Genomic DNA, 26,626 nt, shown 5'->3' with positions numbered 1-26,626 from the left:
TCTGAAAAGCGTTTGTTAAAGAGTGTACGACAGACGTGGAGCTTTACATGTGGCAAAACTGAGTCATGATGGCTGAAATCTCCTCGCTGCAGTTACTAAGAAGAAGTTGGAACTAGATGGGCAGCTTTTAATCAACGTGACAAGTGCTAATCTGTGTAAATGCACTTTTTCATTCCACGCTTTCAGTGGCTGAAACATACTATTATATGGTAAGCAGGGTGCACAGAGGGGCTTAAGGGGCAGCAGAAAGATAGGAATGCGGATTTTTAGGTGTTGTAAGTGGGATAATGCACATTACTTTGTGAAATGACTGACATTTTTGAAGTCTTTACAAACAGAGTGTGTGGACATGTTTTTGCTTGTGTGTACAAGTTCCTGGTAAAAATCCTTCAGACACTTCACCATGCCCGACTGAAAGCACCTTTCCATGCCACAAAGGATGACATGGTATATATTTTAAAGCGACTTGAAGCATCTATGTGAATTCTTGGTGCTGGATGACTTCAAATCTTCCCCAAAATCACTGTGGTTATTTTGCAGTTTTATATAGCTCAAACTTGACCAGCAGGCATCAAAGCGCTTCACAGGAGCACCAATTATAATACACAAGTGCAGATTAATTTTTTTTGGGGGAGGGGGGCAGGAGCGATTAAGTGAGTTGCCTAGATTCACAGGATGTTGAACCGATGCCAATACTCAATCCTTGCTCCCCAGTTACAAAGGGAGCAGCTTTGGCACTACAACACATTTGAGACATCTGTTGACGGAGAGCGTTAATCAGAGTGGTAACGCTTTGGATAGCATGGACCAAAAGCAACAAGATTAACTAAAGCATCTGAAATGTAATCAGGAAGAACATTAATGCTTTTACACTTATAATACACTGGCTAAAAAACCTGCAACATTTATCGTTCTAAAGTGCACGAAGCAGGGAAAGGGTGCAGTACCACAGACTGTCCCTAGGTGTCGCTTGGAACCTCTTTTGGTCACATAAGGTACTACATCCTGCAATCTTGAATTCCATAACATCCCCAGTGACTTTCAGGCACTGTGCTGAAAAATGAAGAGCGGCGCCCGTTATGTAAAAAGTTTTACGCTGTGCATTCAGGTTATGAGGGAGGGGAAACAAGAGTAATATGCTGTTTGAACATAAACATAAGTATGAGGTTGGGGAATGATGAAAAGTAATTTCACGTAGTGATGTAAAGCACTTTTCCGATCGAGTTTGCGCTATGAAACTCCACTTCCTCATGTAAAGCGCTCAGACACCACAAAGAAACAGTGGCATGCCCAAAACAAGGAAGAAACAGCATACAGCCATGAAGCGTGAAGCAAAAGAAAAAAGTAGTATGCCACACTAAGCTATAAGGCCAATCGTGCAATCATCCATGTAACAGGGTCAGTCTGCAAGGCGGTAACAAAGCAGCCTCAAGGCGGGACAAACTTAAAGCATTCACCTACAAAATCAAGGGAATTTCGAAAGACAAGCCATGGAACGAATTACAGTGATGGGCATGAGATCGGCGTGGTTCAAGCCAACAGATGTAGATTACAACATGTCGAGAGACAGCGCTTGCACGCTGCCTAGGCTCAACCTAAAAAAAGGAAAATACACCACATGGTATTACAGTCCATTCCTCAATCACCAAATGAAAGCACAGTGGTAAGAAGGAACAAAATGAGACTATGAGCAAGGTAACTCGAAATTTACCAAATCACAGATTTAATGTGAACAAGTCAGGTATCTAAGAGGGTCACCTTAAGAGATGGCCTCAAGGGAAACCTGGAAGTACCGGAAGGGCTGGGCTAACAGGTCAGTATGTGGACCATATTTTTCGCCGTTTGTGGGCCTGTTTTAAGGTGTACTAGGCAGATGTTATGGTCTGGTGGGCTGAAATTTAATATAGATTTCTCTGATATTACTGTAATCATTGCCTGCAGTAAGCACAAATGCATGTAGTCGTCCGTACCTTGCAAAACATTTATGCAGCGAGCCCCTTCTGCATCGACCTGCAATCACGGGCCACCTTTTAGGTCACACATGAGCACTCTGGCCTGTTAAGATCTATTTGTAGGCTTTTAACTACACCCACCACAAGCCCAGCACTATCACTGGTTCATGGGCTTGCCTTTCAAAAATCCTTTGTCATCATTGGTAAATGCTTTACGTTTATCCCTCCTTCGAGCGGTTTTGTTTCTGCCTTGGCCATTGACCCTGTTACGTGGATAATTGCACGTTTGCCAATACGTTTGTCTGCAAGTGATATTCTTTTTCCAGTGTGTCTCTCCTTCACCCTCAGGGCAGCCGTGGCCTTTGAATCAGCTTGTTTATGTCAACTGTTTTACTTTTCAATTTATGTGGCAACAAATGTCCAGTTAGGAATTTACAACGCTAATAGCTCCAACTCGAGCAATCGAGAGACCCATTGCATTGCAAATGCTTGTTTCATTATCTGATTCCCTAAAGGAGGCTAATTTTATTTTGCTGCCTAGACCTACGTTCTGCCCACATCCGACTCCATTCTCCATTCTTGTTCTGGTGTCCGTGCATTTCATCAGGTGCGGCAGAAATCTGATTAAAAGCCTTAAAATTCATGTTATCAGTCCAATCAAAACTTGAACAAATGGTTTGCAGAGAACAAGCACAGGGTGCCAACGGAAATAAAATGTGCCTGCCTTCAGGTTTATTTCCAGATCTTCGTCATACCGAGCAAGGCCCTGTTGGCAACAGACGTGTTCTGTTAAAACTGACAGGTTCTTCCGGTTATTTCAGAAAGGACTTTAGTCTCCAATGTATTGAAATTCACCAGCAGTATAGTTTTAAGAGAATCTCCTCCGATTAAACCCGTGGCATACAGTGGCTGCTGCCCTCATATGAACCCAGAACTCGAACTTCTGAAAAGTGATCGCAAGCAGGGAAATTCCATAATATTCTAAATGTGGGACCTACAAGTAAAAAACGCAATTAAAACAAAATCTTAAAATATTTTTACAATGGGGTTATGAAGAAATAGGATTACTGCCGCACACAGATATACCTCGTCTCCTACGTACCTACGGAGAGCAGTGGTCTTCAATATTAGGTCAAAACCGGTTTCAAATGTACATTAATTGTCATACAAACCCACACATCCAAAATGTTAGAATTAAAGCTCAGTCCTTCTAAAAAAGTAACTTCTCAATGTCGACACTAAAGTGTAATTACGTTTACCTCTAAAATTCTAAGTCTATCAACCATTCATCTGTTGCTGTTGTGAGATAGGCTGGGACCCAGGGAGCAGTGTTGTAAGGGTGTGCCTGGGGTGGGGGAACGCTGGAAGGCAGTGAGCTAATGGCTGCGGTCAATTTACCTATCCTGTGCTTAATTTGTAAATAACAACGTGCTGGTGCCCAAAGCCCTCCCCTTCAACACACGGCTGCTGAACGTAAGTGTGTGAACATCGAATACTGAGGCAGCGTAAACCTAAAGCCATCTCGGGCCTCTTCAATCCAGTTAAAGCCGCTCCCAGCCCCTTCAGCTCACTCTTGCAGCTTTCTGCTTTCTCCCATTGTGACTTTTTTCGTTTTTCTCTCCCTCCGTCTTCTCAATATGTATCTTTTGCTCGCAGTAAATGCTTGAGGCACAAAAATAAGTGCCGGTTCCCCGCACCGGAAACGACAAGCACAAATTAAGCACTCTACTTATCACTGTAGTACTACAAGGTGTTAGGTGGAGTAGAACCAGAACTTCAACATTTACATTTCGCCTAAAACTATATAACTACACTATCTTATCATCAGCTGTTACAGGGCTCTGCTGTGACGCACTATAGCGATTCTATGTAATAATGGAGTGCAGTGTTCACAAGTGAGGTAATCTTCGAAAAGTATCTCCAAAGTGCCCTTCCTTTGCGATTTGACTGGCAAGGCTCTTTGTGGAAGAAATAATTCAAGCGTTCTGGGCTGGTAATTTAACAATATACACCAAGTAGGAACTAGCTTGCTGTGGGGTTCCCGAAAATCATGCGTGCCTGTATTTACTGACAGACAAGGAAGTTCATGGTCAGAAGTGTTACATGACCACCGAGATAGCCAACAACACGCGAAGGCTCGTTGCAATTACTCGATACATTTGTACTAAATCTGTCATCTCCCACAAGAAAGTGAAGCTTTCACATTTATTCTTAGTTGCTCAAAATACTAATATGCTTAAACTGCTTCCCAAGGAACTATTTTACCCATGTTTATCCACTCAGTACAAAGGCAAGGTCTCCGACTCGAAATCAGGCCTCATACAGCATGTTTGTATCACTATTGCAACACATTAAGGAGCAAGATGAAAACAGACAGAGGACAGACACTTCTTTCCAGGGACATACTAACAATTTATTAAAATCTGTCCCTATGATGTCGAGTCAGCCGAGTGAAAAGGAGGAATTCTTCATGTTGATCAAGAATCACAAGAGATACGGGACCATGCTTGTTCTACAAGACTTATTACCACAGAATGAATGACGAATCATGGCAAATATGTCAATATTGTATATATACCTGAAGCTAAGAGGTAGCTGCCTAGTATGCTGATGTTTTGTGAATACTTTATGGTGCACAGTACTGGGATGTCTGTTTGCCCTTGCAGTTAATGCTTTTCATAATACAGCTAATGTAAAACCTTTCGGTCATCATTATAACCTATTTTTGTTAGTAACTCCATGTAATTCACCCATCACCCTATGTTCACAGATCAAAACTCAGCCTAATGGATGATACCTACACAAAAACAAGCATTAATAAAGCCAACAGCTCTCGATTTTAGGGCCTATTTGCTTAGCAAATAGTGTTAGTCACGCTATGCAGTATGGTTTAAAAAGAAAAAAAAAACAGCTTATGTGCCGGGCCACATCATTTTGTAGCCGCACACCTCCAAAATGAGGCACATGCTTTTTTTTTCTTTTTGTTTGCTGAGCTGAGTGGGATTGATTACAAAAAAGTAGCACTGGTGGGAGGAAGAAACATGGCTGGGACGTGGATTCACAGACATCTGGGGAAGCAGAGGGATGCGGGTTGGTGGAAGCAACACAGAGGGCATGACTGGAGGAAAGGAACACAAAGAGCACGGATAGGCGAAGCAAACAGAGAAAGCAACAATGGAGAGAGCAAAAATTTGAACTGGTGCGAAAAAGCACTTGAGCAAAAAAAGGAATGTGGAGGGGATAACCACATAAGGGAATCATGGAGGGGCAGGGGAGATGTATACAGGCATTGAAAGGCAACACAAGTGAGTGTGATAGAAGGGGAGAATTACACCAGACAGACGGCTGGAAAACATGCACATTGTCAGATACTGCTTAAAGAAAAAAAAGAAAAAAATAGTGCATGAAAAGCGAGCAGTGGAAAGTCACATGTAATAAATTTGTACTCCAGGGAAGGAACAAACACAAGAGGAGGAAGGAAATCACACACACAGCAATGAATAGGAAGCAGCAAATGACAATGAAGCCAACCAGTGAGAAGCAATGAGCGGGCTCTAGTTTCAAGTTTATTATTTATTATGTTATGGAACTCCACTGGAGGTCCACATAAGATGATACATATTTATGAAGAACCATAGAAAAACTAAAAGGATTAAACTTTCCTAGACAGTTGGTTAAATTAATACAATGTTAAAAAAAACACTTAAAATAATTAAAACTCTAACACAAAACATTTCATTTGGCGGAATAAGGGGGGCCTGTAGTAACTCAGAAGTGGTACTAAAGAAAAAAGTGAAACAAATAAGGCGCAGCCACCTGCGGCGATGAAGCAATAAGGCCAGACAAATTGATACAACATGTTTCAAATCTTGGGCGCCGTTATGGCAAAGATTACAAATAGCAGAGGAACCAAACTTTTTAGCCTGTAAGGTATTAAGGGGAAGCAGCTCCTGTCGCATCAGGAGCCAGAATATTCTCACCTAATGGGGCATGTTCCAGATGAGGTAGGGCTGTGTAACCCTCAGCCTTAAAGTATCAGATATAATGTGAACACCCTGCCTGTGTACGCAAGCCTGGTGGTCCTGGCGGAAACTCGCCGCCCAAGCTGCATTCCAGATTGTGGATATGAGCAATGCTGGAGAGAAAGTGAAAATTAAAGAAGAATCTAATTGCAGAAGCTCTATGGCATACAGAAAATTCCTGCAGATGGTATATTTTGCTCTATGGCCGGCTAATATTTCTTTTTTTAGCAGTGACCGCAAGGAGTCATCACTGCACGTCATCAGGCTAACCATCCAGCGAATTACCGCGGCCAGACCCTGAATGAAGGAACTGCGCAAGCCCAACTCAATTCTTAATGTTGGTGCTGAGAAGGCAGAGTTTACAGATAAGAGATTCCTCAAGACACGTCCCTTGAGTTTATCGAGCTCTACGCCCACTGTAAGGTAACAATATATCTTCCAACAGGTTACGCATGCACTGTCTAGTACGTAATACCTAATAAAAATGGGCAAGTGAGGAGACATTTCCAGACCCAAACACTAGAAGGTGAGATAATGCACAGCATGTGAATCCAGAAAAGATGCATGCTGCAAGACAGGATGCTATTCAATTCTCTGAATAATTAAAAATATAAGGAAAGGTCTCACATCAGTCTAGTTGCTCAGGAACTGAAATAAATGAAATTCATATATGAATAGTGGCAAATCTACTAAAATTGGCACACTAAAACAAGAATATCTGTTCAAATTTGAATCACAATAGTAAAATACTCAATTGATAATGCTTGCCCCTAAGCATACACCAGAAGATCTTTGCGGACTTCTCACTATGGTGAAAATATGCAATTTTCAGGTTATTGATGGAAAATCCGCCTCTTGGCTCAATGATCCAAACAAGAAGCTCACTTTTGTGAGCTGTTCTCTTCAGATAAGCCTTTTTGTAGAGGTTCCCTAGATTACAATACACTTCTTCGGATCTTCAAGAATATAGGGTGATTCTACTGCACCTCTGAAACAAGACTCCCTGACCTAGAGTCAAAGCTTTTGGCACTATATATTTTGGACTGATAAAAAAAAGTAGATGGCGAATTTGATATCTTGATGCTCAAGCTGTTGACCCAGCAAAAAATCTTTGCCATCAACGGGCATTGAGGCCTTTTGGCAGAAACGGCAGAATCGCTTTGCTGAAGTGTGAAGGAGAGACCAGGTCTTAGAATGAGTTTTTGACTTTACATCATGCACATTAAAATTGTAACAGAGGAATTCGATTTTCTGTGGGAAAGGAGAATATGAAATTGTTATTTTAGGTTTAAAGTTTATCTTATATTTAAGGAGAGTCTACTTAAAACAAAAATCTGTAACCAGAGGCAAAAGATCTTGCATGGGCTCATTATCTGATGAGTACTCTTTTGTGGAAATAAGTCACTGTTTCTTTTTCCTAGCACGACTTACACAAACTTGTCTTATTTGTAGAAAATTTCTATGCAGCACACATAGGTGTAAAATTGTAACACTGAGTGAGCACGTGGATTTGTCTTCGCTGTTTGACCCCAGCACTTTCTTTTTGTGCTTCAGACAAAACGGGTTTACTTTAGGATCAGAAAAATATAATCAAAGAAAAATCGAACGAAGTGTGAAACAGTAATTTACAAAAGATGAAAAGGCAACATACCCCGCGGCAAGCAAATACAAAAGAACAAAAACACTTTAACATCCAGAAAAAAAACAAATACACCGAAAGAAAACAGCAATGGGTCCAATGAGAAGTGCATCTCGTCAAGATAGAACAAAACACCAAGCTCCCGAAACCTGAATTTGACAATAAGAAAAGCTCCAATGAGGGCAGAGGATTGTCCATTTGTTTTAGCCACTGTGAAAAACAAACATTGGCAAAGCCAACAGGTTAACTACATCGAAGTCCTGAGTAAAACATTATAAAGCTTACTGCAGCATAAAAGCAAAAAAAAAATGATTGTTTTGTGTACACAACACATCTATGAGATAAAAAAATTAAACTGTGGTTATTGAGAGTACTTTCGGAAGATGAAATAGTCCCTCACAATTTTCAGTACTTCATCAAAGGAGGTAGAACAATACACCCAACAGCGAATAGCATGAGTTGAGAGAGATACTGTAGTTGGAGTCAAAGCTCACTTTATGATATTTAAAAAAAAAAAAAAATGGTAGAATAGATCTTCAAACAGCTGAGCTGTTAAACCAGACATAAAACAGAATGTCCATACAAAGACTGTGATTGGGCTACAAAATGTTATTGCTGCAACTTTTCCAACACTTTTTTGGGGATCTAACTCTTGACACATTGGAATAATCACATGTGGCCCTATAATCCATAATATGACAGAAATAAATTGTCTTTAGAAAAACAAACTTGTGTTGAACTATATAGACTAAAACTAGTAATGTATATACTTTTTAACCAAAATACTCATAAGTACCAGCGTATAGATCTGCCATTTTAGCATACTTCAGTAAAAGCAGAGATGCCCAGCCTAGATCGATAGGGGTCATATCTATGCCATATTTTCAGGACCATCAATATCTATGTAAATAAATTCCATTAACATTTGCTGGACGCAAATATATTTTGTGTCGGTATCTTTAAAGTCTGGTATGGAATTTTCCCTCGGCGACCTAAACTGGACAACCCTGAAGCTAAGCATTAACTCTTAGGTAATCCACTGGAATGATTCAGCTGGTATCAAACAAAGGCATTACAGGAAGAGATTGCATATATTAGAATTGCACAGTGAGACGTCAATCTGTGCAGGTCCAATATTAACCTTCAACAGTACACCTCACACAGACCCCTTTGCAGCAGTGTAGCAAGGATACCATGAGTCTTGGTGCAAAGCAAAGAAATTGCCCAATTGACTGCTGGTGGGGTAGTAAAGCTCATCGTAGCTCAGTGGGCACCAGCGCCACTGCATCAATGCGCGCTTTGCGTCTACACACGTGATATTCACCCAAAATTCACATTCCAATTTTTAACTTTAATGCAGCAAACATTCGTTGGTGTCTCCATATACACACAACGCCACTGTCTCATAGCAGCAATTATGCACATACCAGGTGTTCCCACTGCTTCCTCATCAGCAGTTAAAGGCAAACGCAGTGAGTGGTGAGCACTCAACATGTAAATTCTTTAGCATATTTCTAAGCACGTTAGGTTGGAAGTTGTGAATGTCTACAGTTATACAGGAATTAAGGGGGTTATTACAACTTTGGAGGAGGTGTTAATCCGTCCCAAAAGTGACGGTAAAGTGACAGATATACCACCAGCCATATTACGAGTTCCATAGGATATAATGGACTCGTAATAAGGCTGGTGGTATTTCCGTCACTTTACCGTCACTTTTGGGACGGATTAACACCTCCTCTAAAGTTGTAATAACCCCCTAAGTGTCCAAACTACCTGTCTGCAGTGGCACAGCGAGCAGCAAAATGATGGAACGGAATACCGTCCAGGCCAATTAATCAGTGGTTTAAACTGATTTAAGTTTTGCTTTTTGAATAAAAACGCGGTACACCTTTTAGCAAACTGTTAACTATAAAACAGAGAACCACATCATGCTAATAAAGTAGTTTTTAACCAAACCAAATGTAAATCACCAAATCGGTATGCTCAAATACAAGAGGTTTAGCTCCCAGATACCACTCTGGGAGCCAGAGAAAACACGCACTTCTGATAATTAACAACACCACTTTTCGAAACGGGGTGGAAAACAATCGCTAGTTAATTTTGGGAGGTGTTTTGCAAAATGCAGTTGGTGTTTTTTTTTTTTTTTTTGCGGGGGTGGGGGGGTGATATCACAACATAGTAACCAACTCTGCTGCCCCTCAACCATGACATGTTCACCATCTGGACTTCTATAGACTTCTGCCGAATCCTGACCAACATGTGGAACAGCAGATTTGAAGTACAGGGACCCCAATATCACTGGAGTACATGGGCTGGCACTGGACACCAATGCCAAGGGGCACATGGCTCGCGGATTACCTATCTCACACACTAAGCAACCCTGTTCAACACAAGACTAAAAAAAAAAAACACACACACACACCTGAAAAAATATTCATCCGAAATGACAAGTCGTCACAGTGGATACACTCGTTAGTAGTTTCTCAGGAATACTTCACCTTGTGTTCCTGTAAGCAGTTTTAAGTGCCTTGGAAGCAGCAGCGTTTCCAAACATTAACACTAGTCATTACTTAGTTAACATTCAATCACGTCTCCACATTCGAATAATTCTCTTCAACTGACATTTTCCTACACCTCCTCTCGACCCTATTGCCTGAATACAGCATGTTCAGATCGTCCAAGAACGTACTAAAGTCTTTGTTTCTGAATTTACTTTAAGGTAAGACCCAAAAAGGACAACTTCACTGGATCATTTTGAAGTGTACGTCTCATAAAAGTTTACACTCCTAGTCCTGGCACTTACAAATACAGAATTATGGTCAAAGTTTCCTCCAGGGTGGACGTTTTACAACTGTTTTTGACGATTCAATGATGCAGTGAACTGGTTTAAAGGCTTGGAAGAAGATTACAGTGGAACAGTCTGAACTCCTATGTGCTTCCGTCCAGTTAACTCGAATAAAGCTGCTACAAAGAAGTCACGCTGACTCTCCTTATCCAAGTCCAAATTGTTGACTCCAGATGCCAAGAGCAAGTAAGTTCTGGAACCTCAAAAACATGGCTCGGCTGAGAGGATTTAAACTGCGACACGCATTCAAGCCAGAAATAACGTTCATATTTTAGAGAATGGTGCATTATGTCGGAGTAGCGCAGCTTTGGGTGATTCTGAATGCAAACTCATATTTTTTGTTATCCACTGCCTAAGCAAATATCATACATTTATATTAAACACATCAAAGAAGATGTCAGACATAATCCTGCATAGTTTATTTTAAAGCCTAGATCTTTTAGGTTCTTTGTGAATGTATTATCAGGTTGTATCTGCCGTGCAGAGAAGTAAATAATTTGCTAGTTGAATTGTGTTTGCTAAGAAATATTGATTAATCGATGCATTCTCCAACCAAAAACTGCAGTGAAAATGTGCAGATTTTAACAACCGCTTTACATATTCGAGAAGGAAATAATTAGACCTCATACCGTTGACGAACGCGCAGTGGCGATACTGCTGCTCCACGACTGTCTATATCCCTTAGTGGGAGGCATAGGTTAATTTTTTTAAGTACATTAACCAAATGCACTATACGTCTGTCAGGTTGTTTCGGTATGGACTGCGCCCCGCAGCGGAGTGCACGACGTGTGGGGAACAAGAGGTGGGTTTCCTTCACATGGCATGGCGGTGTCCTGGGATGCAGACATCTTGGGCCTCTCTGCTCGGGGAGCTGAGACATAGTGGGAGTGCAACTAGAGGTTACACCATTGCTGGTCCTTCTGGGTTAAGACAGAGAGGTGGACAAAGACGTTCGTAGCTTAGTAGCCTGGGCCTTTTACTGGCAAAGCGTAGGGTGGCCATGCGGTGGGACCGAGGCCCGTTTACCACCTTGAAAGAATGGCATGCAGATATGCTTTACTGTAACACCCAAGCAGACACTTACAACCAATTACTTCCACACAGTTTCATCCCAAAATTTACTGGGGTCCGTACCAGGCTTACTTAATCAACAAGGAAACGGGTGAACCTAACAGGGCACGTTAGGGCATCCCACCTCCTCTTATAGCCCCAATGTTGATGTGTTGCCTTATATCAAGTGACTCGTATTACCTATAATGCATCAGGAAACAGCCCGGGGATATGGTACACTGATCCATGCCTGTATCAACTATATATGCTGCGCTCTGTTCAGTTTGCTTAAGTACCAGTCACCAGAATGTAACTATGTTTTATCGTATTACATAATTATGTATGTGTGCCCGATATTTGCATGAGCTGGTATATTCACTGTCGCTTGGTTTGGACTCTAATTTATAGAAAATCATAAATAAAAAGTTTAAAAAAAATATACATCATGCGAAAAAGGTGACCAGAAGCAAACAAAATAAAGTTAGCTATTACACGATATTCACAGCAAAATCCAAAAATGTAACACATTCATTATCCACACTACTAGAAGTTGCAAGGAATTCAACTGAAGATAACTTTTCCACAAGCAAACCAATCTTTCAATTCTCTTCAAAGGACACGGAGTCACCCCCTCGAAACCAATCCACGACAATTTATACTGAGTTTAGCCAGAAAGAAATATAACAGGCTGTGGCATAGATGTGACAGTACTGAACACCAATGCCAAGTTATCATAGCTCCAAAACACATCTGTGCTGGAGGCAGTTACTAAATGGATGATCTCATGGCAGAACCACGGGCAGAAGAGTGGGAGTCCACACTTCCACAGAGCTTAATGAGCCAGGATGGAGCGGCCATAGTTAATTTGATCCCGACAACACAACCTACTGCCCCCATTTAAAAGGTCTTGGTCTTCTTGTCTTTGTGTCCACTGGGACCTTCTACAGGCCACCTTCCTCCTTCCTAACCTGTGATGCTATCAGCACTGCGCATCTATAGCCATTGTGCCACCCGTTATACGGTGTATAGTTGCAGCGTTGGCTTTGCCATCACCTATAGCCAGAGCACCAAAGGGAGGTGGAAATGTATGGCCTGGCTCGCTGTGGCCTAAAAGCCTTTAGGGGTGTGCGGAGTATCCAGTGTCTAAGACAAAGAGATCTTGTAGGGCTTGTTGTGTATCTAGCTGGAGCCCTCTGGGATGTGGCACAACCTCTGTGCTGCCAAGACCAGAGGCAATCTCCTAGCCATCACCTTCAACTGCAGCCTTTCCTTGCTGCTGTGGTCCCCAGAATTCAGCACCCCTTTATCCCCCTCCCACTGCGCTGCCTGCCTAGCGATTCCACACGTCACAGACAACAGGATGACAGGGTCAGCAAGGTATGAAATATAGCACTTTAATCTCGATCTGTGCCAAAAGCAGTGAGCTGCAGGACAGTACGCTTTGATGTTTCTATCTGTTGAATTCGGTTTCCTCTTTCAGAGATTAGAAGTTAATACCTTTTATACTGTTGCAGCATTGCCTTGAAATTCACAACCTCTATTACTTTACTCACGGTGAGCATTTTAATTTAATTCCCCCTCTTTATTTTCACAAGACTTCTTTTGATATTTAATTTTGAGCTAGTGCTCTCACCGTTGCGTTCGTCATCATTTTCGAAAATAATTATTTCTGCTAAAACACTATTATTTAAAGCACTATATAAATGTAATAGAATATACAAATAAACAAGCTGATATATTTTACTCCGTTTTCATCAACTTACTGTGGAGCGAACTGATGTATCCTGGATTATCCCTGGAGTATGTTAAAGATGAGCTAACATGCCAAAGATGCAACAGCCGTAGCCAGGGCCGGACGGGGCATTCTGTCACTGGCATTTCTTGGATGGCAGCTTTCGGTGCAGGATGGACTGGTGTAACACATGTGCCCGGTCTAGCTGTGGCCTTCTGCCGCACTCGGTATGATCTAACATTTTTGCCGGGGCTGATTTTGGTTTCGAGTCCGGCCAGGTTACATCAAGATTTTCTCTTCAGGGCAAAAGTGAGTGATTGAGGAGGAAGGTTATGGTGGGACCCTGAGATGCTCCACGGTCTGTCTTCTCAAGAGCAATCGTCCTGAAGCTGGTTCTTGCTCTTGTGGAGGAGACCAAGAGCACACTAAAGTCACAATGCACCTGAAGTAGCGCCGCATGCAGCGTATTTGGAGATGTCTACCCGCAAATAGGAATCATATGTTCTCTAGCTTAGTTTCATTATGCACTCCAAATCGGAAACGTGTCTCAAAGAATTTCCCGTTTTGCTTCTACGCAAACAGGTAGAGACTATTCTCAATAAGGGCTTTACAATTTTTAAGTCTTGAGAATTGCCATAAAAAAAATAGAGGCGAGGCTACTTTACAGTGACATGCAAAATATGGGCGGCCACTGAGGGCGCCAACTACACTGGGGCACCAGATTGCCACTGGAAGTTTGCAAGCTAGAAAAAATATTTTGCCTAGGATTCCAGACATCCTTTAGGAATTTGGTAGTAAAACTGGTCACCTGCGTCCTGACTTCTGAGCAGCTTTCTCAAAGCACACTGATGAGGAAGAAAAACGTAATTCCTCCTTCTCCATTCTACTGAGCGTGACCAGGCCTTTGACGTGGGGGTTACTGATGCTGGCTGCTGTGTGCACAACCCCAGCTCCGGAGCTTGTTAATGTGCGGCACTGTTCTGTAGAGCAGTGGTTCCCGACCTGGGGTCCACGAAGCCTCCTCAGGGGGTCCACGACTGCTCGGCAAATTAAATATTATTAACATTTCAGGTCCCCAGCTTTCAGTAATGACTCAGTGGGGGGTCCCCGGATTCCAAAAATGATTCAATGGGGGTCCCCGGAATCTAAATATGATTCAATGGGGGTCCCCTTGTTCCACTAATGATAAAGTGGGGGTCCACAGAAGTCAAAAGGTTGGGATCTACTGCTTTTGAGCACACACTCCAAACCTCTCTGGATAACAGTGAGTGAATTCAATATCTTTAACAAGGTGCCCCATTTAGCAACGTATATTGGAAAACAACTGTATTACAGTTTCGAATTAACAAATGTCCATGACAGACCAAAGCACTGGTGACGGATTGAGTAGCCGTCGGATCAGTGGCGTAGCCAGTGAGCCATGGGTACTAACTGAAGGAATTAAATGGGCCCTTGACTGCTGCTTGAGCTCTACAATACATTAACATTCGGGGGTTCAGTGGGCCCCTCGGGCCTCTGTGACACGGTGCCACTGCTCCTGCTGCACCAATGGAAGCCACGCCCGTTCGGGACAGCTGCTCTTCAGCGTGTGACGTGGTGTACAAATATCCACCATAACGTGTGTCAGACCCCCACCGGGGCGGGGCCGCCTGTGCCGCTTCCTACTGTACCGCCTGGAATGCGGGTTGCCATAGGAATGCAAGGCCCGTGTCCAAACAGCCGCAGAGGCACGGCCAGTTTTTCAGGAATATGCACCACTCTGTTCCTCACCCCCTCCACCTCTCTACCTCTCTGTGCATGTGCTTGCAAGGGGCATGGGCACGCATGCAGACCTCCCCCCGGACAGCCGGGGCGCAAGGCCCCGGTGCAGCCGCTCATCTGGTACGCATTTGCAGGGTCTGAAGTAAACCTTCATTAAGTGGCAGAAGCACACTGCTTCTGATTCATTCACCAGCGCAGGAAAACGCTCGGTTTTCTTTCACAGAATCCCCAGGGAGAGCTAAAAAGCACCACGTTCAGAGTGAAAAGTGATTCTAACGACGCGTCTGGCTCCCAAATATAAACTCCCTTCACTTCTCTCCCCTCAGACGCTCACGTGCCTGACTCGGGTTCCCCTGCATTCTCCGACGTCTTCCTTGAACTTGCCGAATTTACTCAAAAGGTCATGAAAGGAACATTTTGTTTCTCCGCCCCCACTTATTTTATAGGCCCAAATTAAGCCCGCGCCCTCACCTCTGCTCTCGTTGACTGTATGGGAACACTGTAAATAAAATGAAGAAATGAAAAAAAAAAATCACACCCAGCTGCTGAGGAACAAGTGTGTATTTATTGGAGTTAGTCCAGCGCCTCCAGACAGAGCAAAGGAACCTTCATTGCTCTGTAGAAGCCCCCCCCCCCCCCCCAACCACTACACGACCCCCCCTTATTTTCAGAGGGGCTCGGTTGGCGAAAAAACAAACAGGCGGCAGCAGTGAACTCAATACCAAAATAATTACATCTGGCTTCTGGCCGCCTGCAAGCAACGGCTTCCTCTTTCATCATATCGAGAAGGATTTTCTGTTTCACCCCAGGCCTCGCCTCTACAAAAGTTAAAAAGGCAGATAAAGTCGCAGCGCTAATTGAAGGCAGCGACCTTCTTCTCCCGAACCGCCCAGCTACTGCAGGCAGCAAGCCTCCTCTTCATTAAGTTGTTACAGGCAGCAAGCTTCTTCAGCCACCAGGCTACTGCAGGCAGAAAGCCTCGTTATTAGTTACAGGAAACACGTTTCTTCAGCCATCAATTAGAGGTTGTTACAGGCAACAAGCTTCTTCGGCCACCAGGCTACTGCCTCCTCAGGTGTTGGGTTGTTATAGGCAACAAGTATCTTTAGCTACAAGACTATTAAATGTAGCAATCAACTTCGGTCATTAGGCTGCCACAGGCAACAGGGTTCTTCAAACACCAGGCAACTAAAGTTAGCAAGCCTAAATAGTTACCGATTGTTAGAAGGAACGAAGCTTCTGCAGTCACCACCCAATATTCTCTGACTAGGAAGGTAAAGTGGGAAAGCTACTTCAGGCAGAATGATTCAATAAACACCAGGATATAGCAGGCCATAGGTTTAGACTTGTGAAGCTGTTTCAAGTAGTAATCATCGCCAGGTCACCCGGCTCGACAGGTAGCATGAGCATAGCGTCACAAGCCATAAACATCTACAGTCACAAGGCATTAGCAAGCTTACAAAGTGCCCAGGTCACTGCAGCCAGAAGGTTTCTGCGACTAGCAGGATATGTAAGTACTACGGAGGCCTGTAGCTACCAGGCTCCTGCAGGCAGAAGGCTGTTACAGGCACAGTCATCGGTGTATCCCTGGCCCTGAGGTTCTTCAGCTAAGAGGATGTTACAGACTGCAGTCATAGGACCGCTGGAGGCATCAGTGATCCATAATCACCGGCCTGTTGCTGGTCTCCAGCTTTATCCGACAGCAAGCTATTACAGGCCGCATATGTGTACATTATTTGGCGACTACAGGCACCAAGCTTACTGTCAACACACTACTACGAGCAGCGGGCAACATGCGGCTCTTGCAGGCAGCAGGCGACTAAGATCACGGGCTAAAACGGGCATTCATCTACGATCACAAGGAGATTGCCGGCTACTAGCCACCGGGAGTGAATAAACTTCTACAGGCGTCAAGCGTTAAAGGTGAGACTCTATAGGCGCAAAGGGAGCCTATGGCCCGGGCTCGCTCTTTCGTGCCATGTGGCTGCATCAACAGCAGAACCCTGAGCTCTATAGAGACACAAGCAGCGCTGTCAATGCGAGAGGCTGTCCCAGTGCCAAAAGAAAACCAAAGCTCAGCTCCAGCCCTCTCTGCCAGAGACCGTTTTTTTCTTTTTTCCTCTGAATGGTTACTCTGTAAAACGAGCTCACATCGTGCAGACATCTCTCGCCAAGCCAGGAAAGTAGAACGAAGGATGGAGATGACTCTGCTGCAACCGGAGATCACAGCCTCACCACCTACAGGAAGAAAGTTTCCACAATCCTACCTTCTTTGGATTCATCCGCCTCGGAACCCATGGTGTCAAAGCGAGCCACTGGAGACCGGAGCACAGCAGGCTTGCACTCGGAGAAGCGAGTCCGTCTGTCAGCCGGAAAGGGGAAGAGGGCTGGCCCAGAGAGAAGAAAGTTCTGCAAAAACTCCGCCGACGGCGCCGCCTGCCTGCGCCGACCCCGCCCCCCGGAGCCGCATCTGAGCTCCCGTCTGCAGAGCGGAGACCAGTCACCTCCACAGACAGCGGCCCCGCTCGCCGCGCCTGCAGCGCGCGCTACCACCGCGCGCGCAAAGCGGGGTTTTATTCACGCCACACACTTCCACTCAGAAGGGTGGAGCTTATAGGCTTATGTATGCTGCCCCGTGCATTTTATAGCTCGTGAGGTGAAAAAAAAAACATTCTATACTTTTCAGCAGCACACAGTCATTTGGTTTCCGCTCCCTATTCTACTTGGCAGAAGTCTGACATTGTTTGATAATAGTCGAGCCTTGTGTGGGTATAACAGACTAATTACATGACATTTGTATTTGCGCAACAAACACCACAAGTGGTAGCGAAAGGGCTTCACTATGATGCTCAGTGCTACCACTGGGAGGGGGGGTGGGTCCTTGTGTCACGGGAGGGTAGACCACATAATCAAATATATACAAATACAGATACCTCGAGCGATATAATTACTAATATAAGATCAAAAGGGAGCTAACTCAGTTGACCATCAGATTATTAACTGATTCATAGACAATTTTACATTAAACTTTCTATATTTTTTATTACTGAGCTTATACACAAAAAAACAGGTTGTACTTCTACGTTTTTGTGGTTGGGAACACCTTGTAGCATGCTCTGTGTTTTCACCAAGTTTTGCCTTGGGCTAGGATCCCTCCAAACATCAGTTTCTACGCCCAACAACCATAGCTGGCAAATTTCCGAAGTCCATACATGTGACTAGCTAGCCCAGTCCGGGTTTTTCTTCAAATTCAGGGTCAAGTAGAATGCTGGGAGTGGTAGTCCTGGTTTCATACTGGGATAAATAAGACTACAAAGTCTCAAAATTCTAAGAAAAACCCAGACTGGCCAAACTAGTCACAAATGGACCCAGGAAACTTAGCAGCGGTGAACATACACACATACCGACGCAGCATATCTTCAGTCTCCTTACTACATGTGGGGATCCCTGATATCAAGGGAACCTTTCCAGCAGTCGTATGAGCTACAGAGAAATAAACACAAGAAAACAGAAAGGCATTTCAACTCCCACCATGGACTGCCCAGAAGTCTGAGGGTACTTTCTAAAATACATAGCTGTCAGAACCACTTACAGAGGGCCACCGGACACGCACGGGTTACTAGGCCCAATCGTTGAGGCCTTTTGCTCCTGGTGTACCGGGCCCGACCTACTATGGATCATGAGCAACTAGGCCAAGTACCCCTTGTGCATTCGACTCTCAGTGGTAACTGTGGACGAGCAGTCAAAGGATCCCTCAGGGGAGTCTAGATACAGGTAAGTGAACACAATTCATAACTCAAAGTGCAAACAGTACAAACAATAAATCAATGTCCAGTCAAATACTTGCTTTTATAACAAAAGCAAGTATTTTATTTCTAATTCTACACAGGCAAAGGAATAACGATATGCACACACAATAACATAGGCAAATTCTTTTTTCAGCTCCCAACTAAAGCCGGGCGAGGGTGCGGTGTCCTTGGGGGTCAGTCAGAAACAGTTCTCTCGAGGTGCAGCCTCGACACACCAAACTCAGCCTCAGCCAACTGCCCAAACGTCTTGATAACATAGGTACTGGCAGCCCCTTGTGGCATACAGAACTCCTGAGGTATTTGGTAATTTGATTGCAGGCTCCTCCGGTGCAAAAGCCTCCACCATGGCCATTGCGAGTCTCAGGGCTCCTTCAACAGAAACCTTACTGGTGGCCTATCCCAGCATACGGGGTAACTGCAGTGCAGCAATACAGGCTTAGGAGCAAGACCTGCACATTGCTTAACACACAGCTAAGTCCACGGCGGCCCTCTCCTGTCATTCAGGGATTGCCAAACCAACACTGCACTCGAGCAGCAACCCAATCACAGCACAGCCATTCTCTCACACCTCGCTCAGGGAATACTATTGTCAGGGCTCCCCACTGGACCTCATTCTCTCCAACATTCTCTTCTTCCTCACAGGGCACACTGGTCTTTCAAGCAGGCAGGCGCTGGTGCTCCAGTGCAGGTGGTCTTGGCTTTCCTGGGTGATGCCCCTCGCCCAGCAGGGAGACTAGCAGGTCCTTGCCCCAAGTCCTGGTCAAAGGCAGAAGTCTTGCTGAGCATCACCTTCTCACACAGCTTGTCTGGCTACTTGGCAGATGAAAAAGTTTGGGGTCTCATTCTCCTCTTCTTATAGTACATTTCCAAACACCAAAGTGTGATTTAGAGTCTGAGTCTTCTAAGTTTTATGTTGGGGTTCTGCTTCTTTTGAAGTGTACACTTCTATTTTCGTCTTTCTCCTTGAAAGTATGTCTATCAAAGCAGACTAGACTCAGAAGTGGAGTCTTGCCTGCTGTGACAGGGGTCATGCGGGTGATCAGAGTTCACACTGAATGTCAGCCACAGTGATATGTGCTCCCAGCCCTATTCTTTATGACTCCCTTATCAAACCCATCTACATTTCTAAGTTGCGTTCAGGCCCCTTCCTTATGATCTATCACTGAATTAAAGATCGACTGTTTGAAATGTAAAGGGAATGTCCCTTCCTCCCGTGTCCCAGTCAGCTCCCAGGAATGCAGTAATACACACATCTGTTGGGGGGGGAGGGGAATAATTCCTCTTCTCATATTTTCACCATGCAAGCCTTGGAGTCCCAAAATGGAACCCAGAACCCAGGGTCCTTCATGTAATCTACCAATGCAGGCACACTTACTCAGTGTACATTCACAGCACACTTACCGTCCAGCACTGTTAGCCCCTTGCACTGTACCAATACAAGTATACATACATTCAGTCTGCATACGCAGTTCAGCATACAAGCTTTTCTATAATGTACCAGCACACACACTTACCATGTGCACGCTGCACAACACTTCACCCTTCATGTATTGTACTTCATTCAAGTGCACAAACCCCCAGCATGTTTCCATTGCGGACAGCCTTCACAGCACTACACTAGTCATGTCATATGTTCTTACCAAGCATACATACACTGAGTGCATGTACTAATCCCACATGTACTACACAGTACTGCTTTATCCATGTACTGTACCCTTCCTAGCCACACACACATCCAGCACAAAGTAACAACTTATGCGCCGCACATCACTCCACATCTACCGGTTGCAGGCCAAGGGTGAGGTAAGCACACAGAAGCAGAACTTTTAAAAAGGTGAGTGAGCCAGTAGGCCCCAGTCCAGTGATTCAGGGTAAAAAGGTCCTGTTCATTACTACTGATCACTACACAGTATGCTGTCACCACCGCACTCGTGCTGCTTAAACCTTGGTGAAGGCAATAGTGCTTTGGGTGCTCCTCCTGGTTCAACAAGACTGCAATCCATGAGACACACCTATGCCATGGTACACACACATGATCCATGTGACCTATGACACAGAAATCTTCATTAGGATTCCAGAAACAGTACAGTCGGACACTTGGGTAAAGGGGTACACATTGTTAACCATGCAGAGGACTCTTCTATCCCAACAATAGCCAATCATGTGGGATGATTAGCATGCTTTGGTGGCCCTCATCACAACCTACTAGGCATTTACAAAGTTGGCACTTTAGTATCCAAATGAAGCTAGGGCTGGCTCCCACCTCTCTTAGGAGGCTGTCTTTCCCTTCGCTAGAAGTTAAGGACTAGCAGTGTAGGGTTCTTACTTTAAGGTGGCCAAACCAGGGAATGCTTCCTCACACACTAATCATGAGAGACAACTAGCCTGGGCAGGGAGGCATGGCTGACCAACAGACTGAGGGCTAGCACCCAACTCTCTAACTAGATAAGGAACAGTCTAGCTCCATCCCACCCACAAAGTTGTTCTCCTAAGGTGACACAAACAAGCAATACCACTCTCCGAGATTGCGTAGTTCTAGGGTCTCCATGCTTCTACAACACCACCGTCACTGTGCTCTGGAATGGTGGCAACTAGACCATTTTACAGAAAAAAGGTGTGTTGCCTACCTGTTCAGCCTGTAAGGCCCCTCCAACATGAGACCCATCATGGTGGAGGGAGCACCTCTCATTCTGCCCCACTCATCCAAAGAAAAACATACCATGTTGGTAGTGAAGCCAAGCAAAGACTTGTTGCATCTCTTCCTTCACCTGAATTCCATCTCTCACACAGAAAATCGATGCTCACCCGTTTCACTGTCAACTGTCCATGTGCAGAAAACTAACCCATCAAACATTTACTGACACTCAGGCCCTGTCCAAGCATAGTTTGGATATTTCCTTCTCTCAAGGGCTAACTACAGTTTCAGCTCCTGATATGAGCACACAGCTACATCTGTGCTTCATCAACACAATGAGACCAATCACTAACGCTATTATTCCTACCTTAACTGGCATCTATAAGCCCGTCTTTATCTTTGCTACAATGCCTTCTACTTGGAAGTACTCATTAATCCGCACTGGCAAAGCAAATAAATATGGGATTAGAGTTAGCAGCATCAGCTCATTAGAACGAGACAAACAGTAGGGACCTGACAGGAGTGAAAAGAGAGCTGTGGTTGTAAAATAGTCCCTCTTGCAGTTCAATGCAAGCACCCAATTGGCGGCAGAAGGATATACTCAAACAGCCAACAGCAATAGGTAAGTAGTGAATACTCCACTGGGATGACCCAATACACAATAGTCAAAATCTCAACCCAACTGCTTAAATAGGCTGAATGAAGAAATCCAGTGGCTTTAAGGGGCAGGTCCAAAGCCTACTCTATGTATATTGTTTCTAAAACCTGTTTGGCAGCAGTGCTGTAAGAAGGCAGACTTAAAGACCTCTGCTAACCCTTCTAATCACAATCTATCACCCCATTTCTTTGCTGTTTTTCATTGCCAAGTTTATTGAGAGTGCAAGTAACAAGAAAGTCTGTCAGCTCCTGGAACATAACAATTAATTTTACCCTGCCCAAGAGAGATTCCACCCAGTTCATGGGACAGAATCAGTGTAGTCACTTCCACTGATGATCTACGCTTGACACTGGGTTTTAAGGGTAAAGCTGCCCTCATCCTCTCTCTTCAGCTTTCAACACTGTCTCTATGTCCACTACGCTGATGGTGAGGGGCAGTGCACTAGCCTGGCTCAAATCCTTTCTTTATTAACGTACCCAGGTGGTCTTGATTCTTTCTTGCCCTTTCTTGTGGTGTCCCACAGGGCTCACCTTTGATCTCTAGGCTTTTGAGGATATAGGTAGCCCGTAGTCAACAATAATTGGATCCTTTGACTTCCACTTGTTTTGTTATGCTAATGATAGTCACATTATCTTCCAACTTCACAAAAAAGTATCCACCCTAAAGTAATTTTCAAGTTTAATACAGGTAGACGCAGGGATGATTCTTAACTCACAGAGAAGATGGGGGTGATGCTGCCCTCCGTTCTGACACCGTTTCTCCAGGCAGTATGACTCCCTTAAAAATGGTAGCCAACATGATATCATTTTTGACATTGAACGTTCACTCAAAACTGAGGTGAATAGATATTCTACCACTTTTTTCAATGCACGAAGAACCTGTCAAAGATTCTTCTACTCTTCTATATTTTCCTTAAAGCTCTGATCTAAGCAGCCATCACTTCTTGATGGGATTACAGTAATTCTGTATACTTGGGCTTTCCTAAATATCTAACCACCCAGTTGTGGATCATACAAAAAGAATCGGCAAAATCCACTCTGGTCCTCTGTGAAAGAGATTGAGTCTCCAAACAAATAGCTGCATTGTATTGGATATCAGTCTCTAAAAGAAATCACATTCAAATGCCTCTGAATTTGTCATTCATGCAGCCATCCCACTGTCCCTCTTTTATTTTTTTTCAGCCCCCCCCCCTTAGACCTTTTCACAACCATTATTCAGCCTTTGTCCATCTGCTGAAAATACCCAATATAAATTTCCTGTTTTACATTTAAGACTTGGAAAACCCCCGACTCTTCATGTCCAGTTAACGAGCAGGTCTTTGGCCGACTTCAAGACTTGTTTTTTTGCACATCTAAAATCCTCAAGTACCTGGGTTAGCTTCTTGGAATTTGCAATGGTTGCATTTTTAGAAGTGCACTACTTACATTGTAATCACCTAATCCACTTACCAGACGAAAATGGATAACCCAGTTCGTCAAAATTCTTTAACTTGGGAAGTTGCTGCATCTGGAGGTTGCTAGCCTTTTGTTTTTTTGGTTCCTGCTATCATGATTGCAGTCTCAAGACTTTATCGGAGCTTGAGGTCACACATTTGACAGGTACTGGTGTTATAAGGTTTTGAAGGGCTTTGTTAGTCAAAAAGACTTACTCAGTTCTTAGAGTGGACTGCAGATTCTTTGGGTGGTGGTGTTATGGAAAGCCAAAGGTGGTGGGTTGAGTGGGACAGGTTCTGAAAGTTTAGGCCATTCCACACAAGCCATGTTGTATGTCTTCCTATATAATCATATTTGTTTTCGATAAATAGTTCTCTCCTATCCTGCTTTCTGGTTTAGGATTATGTCTGTGGTATACTCTGCTCTCCTGTTAATCCCCTTGTTTGGCATACTGCTCTTGGTTGGGGTACAGGGATCAATGAGGCGCAGGAAAGGAAGAGAATAGTAATCTCTGATTCAACATATTTTAATTTAGGTCTCCGACACACCCTGCAGCATTTGAAACCCTTATGCCAGATTTCTCTCAAAGTGTGATTATTTCATGCAGCACACCCCGATTCCACTTGGAGTTATATATTCTATTTCATACACTGGGTCATGCTTAGCTACTTGTCTAACCATTCTTTCATTTTGACTATGTTACAGTTTTATAAGATTTAGTGGAAGCTATGAGGCATTCAGCATGCATGACCAGAGGCTCCGGTAAATCACTAATCTGGGTGAACAACTGTCAATCACAGAGAGCATCCTGATGCCCTCTTATCTTATGGTCCATTGTGACTGAGGGCCTAAAAACAGGAGCCGTCGGTTCCACGTTGAAATTCATTGAAGCCTTCAAACATGGCACAGTTAGGCTGTTACAAGAATATAGACAGCAAATCTTAGAGTAGCAAATCATACAGTTTAACCCAGACTTCGTTACACAAGCTCTATGACTACTTTGTCAACTGAATCTGAGCTGAACATAAGTCACATTGGCATTGATCTCCTGTTTCCTTGCAAGAAGATGTCTTTAAATCCTGACTGAAGCCATGGCAACTTTATTAATAAACATGTCCAATTTAAGTGATTGGTAAGGCAACCAGTGATGATATTGATTATATTATTTGTGATGTCTACTGTGACATCATGTGCAAGTTCATTTGTTATAGTTTAGTAGCGAACCAAAATTGGTGAATTTCAGTGTTTTTAGAGTGAGTCATAAATATAACTTGTCTTCAACTTAAGGTCCTTAAGGAAATTTGTATTTAAAAAAATCATTTCTAAGTACTAAACCACAACTCTCCTTTAACAAAGATTTTTTGAGCGAATATTACACAATTGTCATAACAAATGTTGCACGCAAGGGAAACTGGATTTCTGAGCAGCTTTTTTTCGGTGGCTCATCCCAAAATAACTTCTTATGGGAGATAAAGTCGAGAACTCACATTCTGAGACCTCTGCTGAGGCCTTCCCCCTTTGCCTAGTTGCATGAAACTTGAAAGAATTCCTTGTAACAATCAGTAGCATTACAGACCCTTCTCAATATACAAAACTGTAGTGAGATACCATGTAACAATAAGAGATAATGTAGTATAGTACATCCATGGCATGTCATTTATAATGGAACAGTACTGATTTTATGTATGAGTTAGTGGAATATCATGTGATGTGGCCAGTGACGGCATAGATGTGATGCATGATAGCGTGTGTGAGATTCCAGTAAGGGAATTTACTCAGCTACGTCTCTAAGCTTTCCAATGATTATTTCCATACGCTGTGGCGATTGAAAAAACAATCTTCTCTCTACCTACTACCTGTAGGAAGAGATCACTCAATCTCTTGTTATGTCTCGGATGAACTATGGCAACAAAGTGAACTTTTGTGTATTTAGACTACTGCGTTTGTGAACCATTTGCAGATAGCAACGCACACAAATGAACATGGAAAACACTGGCTGTTCCAAGAGCATTTCGGTGCCCCAGCCTTTTTGTACTGTTGCATGACAGTCGTGGACATCATTTCGAATACAATCTTGCCATGGGAGCAAGGTGGGGTCCTCCCCAGGGAGAGATGGGATGATCCCCCAGAAGGGGAAAATACCCCTTTTCTTTCTGATTTCAAAACAATCTGTGGGAAACAATGTTTTTTTCTGTGTAAACCAAGACATTATTGTAGCACTGTAGGGGTTCCAGGGCTTTGCACTGGTAGCAGTATGCACTGCACACAGGGCCATGCCCTCTCACCATCACGTATTGGTTTCATGTTGGCAGTTTCCGCAGCCATAGCACAGTGTGTCAGGACACTCCTTGGAGTAACAGCGCGCTATATAAGTGCCCTTTCACTTATTGGAAAACATTTTTTAAGTTGTTTATGACTCCCCCCTTGTATGTCAAATCTGCATACAGATATTCAAAAACAAAAATGTGCATTTAAGTGTGATTTTGGAAAATCGTTTGTAAATTAATCAAGGGAGGAAAAAGTTGTAATGTGGTCGGAGCTGGCCGCATTTTTAATTTTTGTAGAGAATGGATTATCATGGAGGATGCAAAAATGGTGAGGGCTATCTATGTTCAGTGGATACTGGGGGCAATGGAATGACTGCATGCTGTGGTTGAAGTAAACGTCATGTAACCGAAGGCTGTTCCCAGCAAGCAGTAGTGACAGGGAGCTGAAAGACACATCACGTGCCCAGTCCACACTGATCACAGTGAAAACACTGTCCAATGTGTAGGGTTACTGGTGCCCAGGAGGCACCAGGGACTGCACACTAGGCCCAGTAACTATTGTGGCAGCGCTTAAGGCCCGAGTTTGACAGAAGGACATGCTCTATGCCACTACATGCTTGCCTCAGACAAATTACATACTTGCTATGGTGGGGCAAGTGAATGCACGGTTTGCCAAAGTGGTGGAGAGCTGTGTAGGGTGGTCACAGATCATGAGCTGTGCTCTCAGCCCAATGGATTTGGCTGAAAGCCAGTATTTGTTGCCTTTGAGGGCAGGCATACTGGGCATCAGGTATGGTAGCAGGCCACGTCCTGTGGCTTCTGT

The 26,626-nt window shown here is 43.8% G+C and overlaps 1 protein-coding gene across 4 annotated transcripts in view; it reads right to left on the bottom strand.

Moving 5' to 3' along the window:
* Positions 1-26,626, bottom strand: part of TNFAIP8 (TNF alpha induced protein 8) — a 433,158-nt gene that overhangs the window by 65,070 nt on the left and 341,462 nt on the right. Inside the window, exon 1 of one of the 4 annotated variants that reach the window (XM_069226858.1) lies at positions 17,269-17,524. The exons of the other annotated variants lie outside the window; for them this stretch is intronic. Coding sequence (XP_069082959.1) covers positions 17,269-17,299 — 31 coding nt within the window. The 5' untranslated portion in view covers positions 17,300-17,524. Of the gene's footprint in view, positions 1-17,268; positions 17,525-26,626 lie in introns of those variants that run through there. 4 annotated transcript variants of the gene reach the window in all.

The sequence above is a fragment of the Pleurodeles waltl genome, chromosome 1_1 (genome assembly GCF_031143425.1).
Source record: "Pleurodeles waltl isolate 20211129_DDA chromosome 1_1, aPleWal1.hap1.20221129, whole genome shotgun sequence".
Classification (NCBI taxonomy): Eukaryota; Metazoa; Chordata; class Amphibia; order Caudata; family Salamandridae; genus Pleurodeles; species Pleurodeles waltl.
This window is presented reverse-complemented; position numbering and strand designations above follow the sequence as displayed.